The 11,686-nt window shown below is 35.8% G+C and overlaps 1 protein-coding gene across 2 annotated transcripts; it reads right to left on the bottom strand.

Moving 5' to 3' along the window:
- Positions 1 to 892: 892 nt before the first annotated feature.
- LOC125668007 (zinc finger protein 723-like) lies at positions 893 to 10,033 on the bottom strand. Of its 2 annotated transcripts, XM_056164066.1 has the most exons (3): positions 9,878 to 10,000; positions 9,641 to 9,835; positions 893 to 2,624 (listed from the first exon to the last, which is right to left on the bottom strand). In XM_056164066.1, the coding sequence occupies exon 3, from the start codon at positions 2,600 to 2,602 to the stop codon at positions 1,577 to 1,579; it is 1,026 nt and encodes a 341-aa protein (XP_056020041.1). In that variant the 5' UTR covers positions 2,603 to 2,624; positions 9,641 to 9,835; positions 9,878 to 10,000; the 3' UTR covers positions 893 to 1,576. The 2 variants fall into 2 exon arrangements, with proteins under 2 accessions (XP_056020041.1, XP_048757690.2); XM_048901733.2 differs by lacking the exon at positions 9,641 to 9,835 and having other exon boundaries at positions 9,878 to 10,033.
- Positions 10,034 to 11,686: the final 1,653 nt, after the last annotated feature.

Below are 11,686 nucleotides of genomic sequence, written 5' to 3'. Positions count from 1 at the left end.
AGTGTGCCACCTACATGCAATTCTCCCTGTTCAAAATAGTGTGTGCTGCAGAGCATGTGTAGAGACAGACATCCGTCTGCTGCTCCTTCTGATAACACTGCTAAGCCCTGCCTTGCCAAATAGGCTTAATTGCTGAAGGAGTGTAAATTTTTAGATGACTCCTAGCCTTTAATCATTTAAACTTCAAAAGGGGTGTGGCACTTCATTTGAACAAACTAATCCCCTTTACCCAATCATGCTTTATGGTAAGTTTGGTACCAATTGTTCTGAAGAAGTCGAAATTGTCCAAAGTTTAAGGACGGACTGAAGACAAAAAGTAATCAGAAAAGTTTTCAGCTCAGGTGAGCTAAACATTTTTTTAAAAAAGCTTTATACCTAAAGACAGCTAGATAGATTAAATCATGTATATTTCTGTATAACACTTAGTACCCCATTGTGTTCCATTCCTAGACACTAGAGACGGATATGAACAAATCTGACCATTAGAAACGTTAAGTAAAGGTTGTGACAATATCAGCAATTATTCTGGAAAACAAGGGTTTGCTCCCCTTGCAAGTACTTTGATGCAAGTTTGACTGAAATGTCCTCAGTGCTTCTAGAAGATTTGCAAAATAAAAATCCTCACTATTATCTCCTTTGTTCAAATTGAAATCCCCTTAACCCAATGACATTTTGTGCGAAGTTCGGTTGAAATTATCATAGCGGCTACTGAAATCTTTTCAAAAACCATCACAATATCATGCCATTATCTCCCCTTTGAATAAACTTGAATCCTTTTTATCAAAGAATGCTTTGTCAGATGTGCACGAGAAATTGACCCAGTGGTTCTAGAGAAGATGAAACAAGAGGCCCACAGGCACTATCCATCACCAGAGTATTAGGTAAAAGTAAGTCAAGATAAACAGTGATTTATTAAAAGGTGAAGATAATGAACAGCAATCAATCTCACAAATCCCATAATTAAAGCTTGACTGTACCAATTTGTAAAACTCAAGTTTAAATACAGTAATACAAAAATATACGAGTATAAATACCATACAATACATGTACATAGTATACAAGTAGAAGACTTGTCAACACATTGAAATGAACAGAATTTGAGTTGATTTTCAAGAAGAGTTTCCCCATCAGTATTATAGGATTCAATTGTTGCTGAGTAGGAATGCAAGAACAAAATCCTCAGACATGCACACCATACTTATGAAATACCTTTGGAGATGAATTGGGCATGTCTTAAGGAAACCCATCAATGACATCACTAGGGTCTCACTTCGATGGACTCCAGAAGGGAAAAGAAAGCAAGGCCTTCCAAAGACCACCTGGAGGAGGATCGTTGAAACAGAAATGAGAGAGGTTGGCATGACCTGGGGTGAAATTGAAAAGGCTGCAAAAGACAGAGAGGAGTGGAAGAAACTAGTCCTTGCCCTATGTGCCCACGAGTGCAACAAGGACTAGGTAGGTAGGTAGGAATGCATAGCACAATTGAATTCAATTGATTTGTATGTGTTTTATGTGTTAAAGAGGAAGATTTTCTCAATTAGTATTATGCGATTCCATTGTTGCTGAGTTAGAATTTCTAGCACATATCAATTGATTTCTTGTGCGTTTTCATGTGTTGCCCTTTGTTCTGTTTCTGAATAAAAGATTTTCCACAAATGTCACAGCTATATGGCTTTTGGCCTGTGTGGATCATCATATGGGTGTTTAGATATTGTAGCTGATTGAACGCCTTCCCACACTCATCACAAACATATGGCTTTTGGCCTGTGTGAATCATCATATGGCGCTCAACATTGGAATGATTTTTAAACTTCTTCCCACAGACTTTACATATAGGGTCCCCACTTCTTTGATGTGTCTTCTCATGTGTCTGGAGCTGTTTTTCACTTCTGAATTGCTTAAAACAAATATTACAGTTTGCCAAGAAACTTTCATGGTGTCTCTTTATATGAGATTGGAGATGGTTTTTTGTTGCATAGCCTTTGAAACAGATTTCACATTGAAATATTGAGGTTTTTTCATGACGTTCCAAGTGTTTCTTTAAATTACTGTTCTGAAAAAATGCTCTGCCACAAATATCACACATGTATGGTCTTATCCCTATGTGTAGAAGCATATGTGTGTTCAAGCTTGAACTGTGAGCAAATTGTTTACCACACACCTTACATTCACAAGATTTCTCACCAGTATGAATGATTGCATGCCTCTTTAAACCAGAACTCTGATGGAAAGCTTTACCACAAACTTCACACACAAAACGTCTCTCCCCAGTGTGAATTCTTTCATGGCGTCTAAGGTGTGATGATCGTCCAAATATTTTACCACAACTTTCACAGTTATAATTTTTGTTTCTCTTCAGTAGACTGGGGTTTTGAGTAACTTCATATCTAATCACTTGGTCTTCTTCTGCCTGTATTTCATTCTGTGCTGCAGTGTGAGTTTTCTTGTCTTGATTGAGTTCCAGTAATTTTTGTAATTTATCCTGGACACACTGTTCTACAGCTGCTGGGTTATCAGTGAATACTTGATTGATATGAGTTATGGTCACCAACTTTTCAGGTTGAACAGTTACTATGGCAACAGACTTCTCAGGAGTCTCCATGCCTCCAAGTTCATCTCTTCACCTTTACATAACAAAGAAAAATTCCATTAGTTGTGCATGATATAACATTGACATCACTTCAATTAAGTATACTATATGTAAATATGATTTTATGCATATGGACTGCACCAAAGATTGGATTTTAAGTTATTTCATTATATTACACAAGAACATGTTCTGCAAATGATCAAATATTAAATCAAGGCAAGCTACTGACAAAAGAAGTTACAGGGGTTCAACACTCTTCTAAGTCAGCATTTCGCAAATTCTATGGTTGTTTTAATGATTTTAGTTGCAAATACAATCTGTCGTTAGACTGAATGCTATCTGACGTGTTACATAACAATTGTTTGGCTGTTCTTTACATATCAATTTGGACTACAGATTACTCTGTTTACCAGACAAGATATAGGGTTCACAGTGGATGTGATCAGTCAACAATGGATACTTGGGGCAAGGTCAAAAGTTCAATGTCTGACAAAAAACTAAATTCACATCGATGTAAAGGGAAGACACTGAATGTAATGTTGCGATATCGCTAATGAATACATTTTATGAAACTCAAAGACATGTTGCATATAAAAATGGTGAAAAAGATTTGTTTGACACCTGCTGGAACCGCTGGAAGCAATTATTTCATTGAGTGGTTTTTTGTTGTTGTTTTTTCTTTTTGTTTGTTTAAAAAAATATATAAATTTCAATATATATGTACCTTTAATATATTAGATAATGACTGAATGCATCTCTCTCTCTCTCTCAGAAAAGAATATATACATATACCTTTGACAGCTTCTTACATTTTGTACAAGTTTCTTTGCAGAAAGTATGTATATATATATTCTGTATGTATGTTAAAAAAAAAAAAAATATAAAAAAAAATTCACATAGTTTTCACCAAGCTCCCCCCCCCCCCTCCTTCACTCAATTGTAACTACTCAACTATTTACATAACCACAAATAAACTTTATACGTAGATCAATTCTATCAGCATATTTTCCTATGTGTACACAAATGTAAATATGACGTAAGATATACATTACATCTTTGGGGCTAAAACAAACGCAGTTAAGATATCATACATATCAATTTCCAATTACATGTATATGTTTATGCATTAGAGTAAATAAGACGTTAATGATACAAAAAACTTAATTTGTGGTGAAAATTAATTTTATTTCTAAATAACACATTATACAGGGATTCGATTCTAGTTTTTTAACCTCATCAACATGCACGCCTCCGTGAGATAAATTCATCGATTTTTATGCAAACTTAGCGCTGATCCTCATCCAAGTCCTCTTTCTGGTTACGTAAATGATTCGACTGAATAACACTCTGCATACCTTTTCTACTAAACAATTGAATAGCTGTTTTACCGCAACAAACGCTTTACTGACATAGAGTAGGCACGTTTAAAATAAATATTTTACCATGTACCCACGGAAAGGTCTTGTCACAAGGAATACTCATGCGAAATATCAAAGCTCTAGCACTTGCTGTTAAACAGTTATTAGCAAGATTAATGTTTTCATAAATTAGGTCAAACTCCAAGGTCAAGGTCACAGGGACTGTTGGTACCCACAGAGAAGTCTTGTCACAAGGAATACGAATGTGAAATATTAAAGCTCTAGCACTTATTGTTCAAAACTTATTAGCAAGGTTAAAGTTTCAGAGAGAATGACAAAAACAATATGCCCCCCCCCCCCCTCCCCCGATCTTGGCGCATGAAAACTGGAGACCAACACCTTGAGGTTAAATTACGTTAGATTCTCACTAGTGGATACCATGCGCTATTCAATAGGGTTTGCGTCCACAAGTATAAACTTGAAGTTCTAGAAATAAAACAGATCACCAAAACACAAAAAGCATCCACTGGGTCTCGTCTTACTTTATATCATATAAAAGGAGCACATATTACTTCAGTCCTTATAATTTACTTTAATAAATCATGTATGATATCATTTGATGGATTATTCTAAAGTAAACATTAATTCTATATGACGAGGACCAATGATACCATAGAAACAAAATCGAAAAATATCAATCAAACACATTCTGACATCATTCCTAAAGACATCATATAAAGCGGGACTAAATGGCAACTTTGTTTATACGATATAAAGATTTGATTTTGGCATTATTAAGCAAGGCATTGAGATCACTAAAATTGAATATCACTAACAATTTATTCCGTATCATCCTATTGTAGGTAATAGATATCTTTCTTGGAATTATAATATATAGTCGCTAAAATTAGCTCTTGCTAAATATATATGCCTATTTTTATGGGAAAATTAATAAATTTGTGTCTCACTAAAAATTCCACTTACACGACTTTAAAAGATCCAATCAAATTGTGTGTTACAATTAAGTAAAACTAAATCCCATATAAAACTCTCTTCCCCAATTGTACACACATACATGTACCCCCCAAGCCATGATTTGAACTTGAATCTACAGTACCTAAGGATGCTTGTATATTACTGTGATTAATTTAGTTGGTCTTGGGGAGATTTTTAGATATATTTCCTATATTTCACCATGTAAAACTTTGATACCCTATTGTGGCCCCAACCTACCCCTGGCAGCCATGACTTGAATAATTTTGAATATACATTTTCACCAAAGTATATACTTTTCTCATTCAGTGGTTCTTGAGAAGAAATTTTTCAAAATATGCCATCATATTTTCACAATTTCTTAAAGCTGTATGGTCCGAATTACAATATTTATTTCCATCTCGTAAAAACGCTATTAAATCATCGCACGTATGTAGTTATGAGACTGTACGACATATCATAAATTATTTCACCTGTTTTAATCCAAATAATTTGATTTTAAATCGATGTTTACAAATAACCGCGTCACTCTGCCATTTCAAGTGACAGTCACGTGATCAGTTCAAACTTTCAGATCATCGGTGGTCTTATCTGTGTAAAGCTGTGTATTTTGTTATAACAGTACCGTACCATAAGTTTAATAGAAATAAAAATATCAAATACCTCTTAGTAATTCGTTGTTTTACGCTCTTTCAGCAGTTGGTATGAGTTAATACATCATGTTGGGATTCCCCTGACGCACGTGGGTCTATTTATAGGCGTCTATTATGGGATGATTTATATATGTAGCCACTATATTTACTTTCTAAATAATATTCGCACTGTTTTCTTTTACATGCAGATGTTTTCAAGCATGTAATTAAGGGAAAGTTAATAACTTTATAAAGTAATTAATCTGCTTTAAAGTAATTATGTACAAAAATAATACATGAACATCGGGTCATACAGCTTTAAATATCTAGGAACCTCTGTGGCCGAGTGGTTAGATCATCACGCTCAAAATAACACGGCCTAGCTCTCACCTCTGGTCGGCGCAGGTTCGAATCCCACTCGTGCCGGAAAGTGTGAAAGTTTCCCAGTTTACTTGCGGAAGGTCGGTGGTCTCTTCCAAGGTACAATGTACCTGGGTTCTCTCTTCCACCAATAAAAACTGGGTGCCACCAGATAACTGAAAAATTTTTGAGTGTGGCAGAAAACAGCAAAACAATCAAACAGCCAATCTTAAATATCTCTCTTTTCAAAAGGTCTGACCCTTCATTTCAACAAATCCAAATCACCTCCCCATGGATGCTTTATGAAAAGTAGTTGAAATGTGAAAAATCTACGACTGATGGAAATTTAAGACAAAATGTGATCAGGAAAGTTCACTATCTGATCTTTCTGCTCAGGTGAGCTAAACAAGAAGCCCATGGGCCACATTGCTCACCTGAGTTACCTTGGCCCATATCTAAACACTTGTAAAACCTTAATCTCTATTGTGGCACCAACCTACCCCCAGGGGACATGATTTTTACAAACTTGAATCTGCACTATGTCAGGAATAAGCTTTCATGTAAATGGAAACTTCTTTAACCCGATGATTTTTGAGAAGAAGATTTTTAAAGATTTTCTCAACATATTTAAGTATGTAAAACTTTGATCCCCTATTGTGGCCCTATCCTACTCCCAAGAGGGGGAAGGGAGCATGATTTTAACAAAACTTTAATCTGCACTGTCAGAAAGCTTTCATGTAAATATCAGCTTTTCTGGCTCAGTGGTTGAATGTCTTGAGAAGAAGATTATCAAAGAGTTTCCCTATACATTTGTATGTAAAACCTTTATCCCCTATTGTGGCTCCATCCTACCCCCAGGGGTCATGATTAACTTGAATTTGAACTATGTCAGGAAGCTTTCATGTAAATTTCAGCTCTTTTGGCCCAATGGTTCTTCAGAGAAAGATTTTTAAATGACTCCCCACCCTATTTTTGTGATTATATCCCCTTTGAAAGGGACATGGCCCTTCATTTCAACAAACTTGAAAGCCATCCACCCAAGGATGCTTTTTGCCAAATTTGGTTGATTTCATTCTAATTAGGGTAAAAAGACAATTTAGAGTAAAAACAAGCATAAAAAATCTGAGAGCATTGCATAGCAATACATAGTCCCCTACCGGAGGCAAAAATTATTGGACCGCAACAATATTTGAAGTTCATTATGACACCAAGGTTATGGTAAAAGGGAAGATAGGAATATCAATGGTTGGAAATCAACTACTATTCAGGTACAAAGACTGGACAAGTAAAGCTTCAAAATCGATCTGCAGCTTGTTATGGCAAAGCAACCATCATAATGTACTGAATATCAAATGAATATCTGCAAGCACATTAAAAAAAGGTCCAGAAAATTGATAATTCATGTTATTTTATTTAGTCCAAGGGCCATAACTTAGTAAAAAATCAACAGACCGAAAAGCAATGTGCCAAATATCAAATGAATATCTGTAAGAACATAAAAACAAGAGGCCCGCCACATTGCTCACCTGAGTCACCTTGGTCCATATCAAAAGACTTTCCATATATATTTGCATGTAAAACCGTAGTCCCTATTATGGCTATGGAGGCCATGGTTTTTGTAAACTTGAATCTACACTATGTCAGAAAGCTTTCATGTAAATGTGAACTTCTTTGGCCCATTGGTTCTTGAGAAGAAGATTTTTGAAGATTTTTCCTATATATTTGTATGTAAAACTTTGATACCCCCCCCCCCTTGTGGCCCCATCCTACCCCCAGGGGCCATGCTTTGAACAAACTTGAATCTGCACTATGTCAGAAAGCTTTCATGTCAATATCATTTTTTCTGGCTCAGTGGTTCTTGAGAAGATTTTTAAAGTCCAAGGGCCATAACTTAGTGGAAAATCAATGGACCAAGACGAAACTTGAACTTGATCTGTAACTTGTTATGGCAAAGCAATGTACCAAATATCAAATGAATATCTGCAAGCACGTAAAACAAAAGTTGGGAAAACTAAGCTATTTTTTTAAGTCAAAGGGCCATAACTTAGTAAAAAATCAACGAACCGAAACGAAATTTGAACTTGATCTGTAACTTGTTATGGCAAAGCAATGTACCAAATATTAAATGAATATCTGCAAGCATGTAAAAAAAAAAGTCCAGAAAACTAATATATTTTTCTAAGTCCAAGGGCCATAATTTAGTGAAAAGTCAATGGGCCGAGTTGAAATTCAAACTTGATCTTTAACTTGTTATGACAAAGCAATGTACCAAATATCTGCAAGTACGTAATAAAAAAAGTCCAGAAAACTGATTTGCAGGACTGACGGACAGACAGACAAACGGACGGACAGATGGATGGAGCACAAACCTAAAGTCCCCTTCGACTTCGTCGGGAGGGGACTAATAAAGTAAATTTAATATATTTTTGCCACAAATTTGAAATGAATGAAAGTCCAAAAGGTGCATCTGATTAATCCGATTATCAATTTTTCCCCCCTGATTGCCCATCACTAGCTACAATATCATTGATTATGATGTCATGTACATGCTATATGTTGATGTAAAATATTTTGTATTGGATGCTAATATTGCTTTCCAGGGGACAGCCTTGGTTTTTTTTTAGTTTACTTTATAATAATAATAATAATATTTATTGACATAGCACCCTATATGACTATAAATAATCACTTTAAAGTGCTGCACAAATGATAAAAATGATACAACATGTTATAAAAGTAGTAAAAGGAAATTATAATAGCATTAAGACAAATAATATCAAAACAATGCTAGCAAATCATCAAAAATGTTAAGTAAAATTACTAAAATCTAAAACATGATGTGCATGAAGAAAGTTTCACGCCGTACAATCAAATGATATAAAATACAATAGTTGAAATAAATATACAATTATACACTTGAAAAAGTCGTGTTAAAATGATGGTAAAGAAACCATAAAGATTTCACTTTACCCGAGAAGCTAGTGTAAACCATTTTCAGGTATGCTCTTTCTGACTGTCTTATGAGTTTTAGCATTTAAGTTCAAATGAAAATTTTGATGATTTAAATCTTCTCAAAGCTCTTGAATTAATGCACTAAACAGCACTAGATAAAATGTGAGAAAATAATCCTCTATTATTCACTTACATGTGGGATAGGGAAATTCCACCTCTGGAACAAGATTCGCTGTTTTAGGACTCGGCAAAGCCTTGTCCTAGACTATGAATCTTGTCCCTGGTGGAATTTCCCAATCCCACACTCGTCGTGATGAAGGATTCTAATAATCTATGGAAGTGGACATGTAGTGTTAAATACATGAGCCATAAATCCCTACTACATGTTGCTCTGGCTATAATCTGAGATTCTTACCCCCTCCCCCATTTACAGGAAGTTTAGTTGAAGTAGATGAATTTCACTTCCTTCCTCATTCAATGTGGCAAATATAGCCAACACGAACAAAGAGAGAAATCATTTAAACTTGTACATTCGAAAGTGAATAAACTTTACTATTTCGTCTGATAAAGAAAAATTCTTTAGAATATTAAATTGTGAATATCTGCTTATAAGTTATATGAAAGCAATTAATTTCCTTCATGATAATCGGCACTAAGTTTTCTATTGATAACAGTTATCCTACAAGAGCCTATTCTGTGATCCCTCGCACATGTCACAATAGAAAATACAAGAAATCAGAGGAATCTCGGATTACTCAGCTCGGGATAGGGTTGACCGGAAGGTCTGGAGTACTGCCTGGGCTGTCGTGTTGACCGGAAGGTCTGGAGCACTGCCTGGGCTGTCGTGTTGACCGGAAGGTCTGGAGCATTGTCTGGGCTGTCGTGTTGACCGGAAGGTCTGGAGCACTGTCTGGGCTGTCGTGTTGGAGGTCCCCGGGTTCGATCCCCAACTGAGGTATTGATTAAACTTAACGTTAACTACTGTGTCTTACCTCCTAGTTATCATCACACTCATGGCCTCAATTCCTGCTCAGTCACCTTCTTATGCAGCTGAAATCCTATATCAATCGATCTTTTTCTCCTATCTGCTATCAGACCAATAATATTTCATTTAAGGAAATGTTCAACTGTATAACGAGCCCGATGCTAAAACGCGGACCAAAAAAGGAACGGAACAGAATTCAAGAATTAGAATGATTGGGGCCTAATATAGATAGTATAACGCCAAAAAATTGGGAGAAATTATTCATTTTGATTAAAACCAACAAATTAGGAATGTTTACAAGCGATAAAACACCTTTATCATAAAATTTTGCATCAAATTGATTAAATTCTGAGGATAACTTCCTGTTCTCTGTGTAATTTCTGCTTCCCTAGTTCATAATAAGCCTTTTGATTCTAAAAAATGCTGACCTCCTCCAGGGGTGGATCCTGGAATTGCAGTTAGTGGAGCAACTTTTTATTAGGCTTGGGGCCGCCTTGAGGCCCCTAGTGGATCCAGGGCAAAGCTCTGGTGGGGGTCCAGGGGGCGAAATATGTCTTTTTTTATATAGTAATTTTTACTATTATCTGTCATTTTTTATAAGGTGAAATTGATAAAATGACGCAAATTTTAAGGTTTTATAGGGAAAAAATGTAAGTTCTCCCAATAAATATACTTTATCAAATCAAAAGATTTTGTCATTTATTCCTCCGAGAGTGGAAGAAATTATTGCTTCTTTTATTGTTTACATTTTTTAAACAAGAGACCATGATTTACCTTGATTTTTTGTTTTAAATCCACCACTGTCCCCATAACATTATTGCATAAATTATTTTCCGTTTTCTGTTCCTTTTTGTCTTCCGTTCCGTTTTTCATTCCGTGTTATAGCAACACCCTGCATTATTGCGAGTATCGCCAATACTAGGAATTCTGCCATTCCCTCAGGTGACCCCGGAGTATGTTGGAACATTGTTCTTCAAAAGAAACTACCCTCAAAATGGTATTGCGTAAGTATAGGCATCGTTTTGAAGCACTGATTAAGCACATGGGCTTGTGTAGAAAACTCAAGACATCCCTCTTGAAAAAAGTTGGGGATGTTCTTGATTTTTCTACACGAGACCCTTTGCACTAGGGCGCCAGATATACAGCAATTCCACTATATGTAAAACATTACAAAACTAAGGGTTTTAAAAAAAGGGGGGGGGTCCTAGCGTCCAAACTAGGACTTGTTCTACTCAGATGACTGGGGTGTTGATCTGACCTCAAAACGTTAAATTACTAGGACTCTGTTTTGGGACTCTAGAGCGCCCAATATATATACCAAATCCACTATATGAAATATAGTTCTTTGCATGCAATCTCTCTCTCTCTCTCTCTCTCTCTCTCTCTCTCTCTCTCTCTCTCTCTCTCTCTCTCTCTCTGGGGGTGTTTGTTTTTTTCAGTACAGGTCCTTCTTGGAACTCATTTTTCACATCCATATTTTCGGGAATGGATTTCTGATAACTATAGATGGAACCATCGAATACCATATCTATAAGCTATGCCAGGAACTCCTTCCTTATTAACACAGCAAGATGAATACTCGCATTGAGCAGGATTTTTTTTTTCAAAACAACTTTTCTTTACTGAACCGATCAAAGTACATGGTAATAGCATAAAACTCAGCTAATAATAGGCCGGTACATTTGCAGTAGTCACTTTATGCTTTTTATAATACTAGTAGGCCCGCCGGTACATTGCTAATAGTCATTATATACTTTTTATGATACTAGACGCCAGTACATTCCTAATAGTTTTTTATATATACAGTACCTGGCCA

Source organism: Ostrea edulis, chromosome 4 (assembly GCF_947568905.1).
Source record: "Ostrea edulis chromosome 4, xbOstEdul1.1, whole genome shotgun sequence".
Lineage (NCBI taxonomy): Eukaryota > Metazoa > Mollusca > Bivalvia > Ostreida > Ostreidae > Ostrea > Ostrea edulis.
The sequence above is the reverse complement of the archived record's forward strand: the minus strand, read 5'-3'. Positions and strand labels throughout refer to the sequence as shown.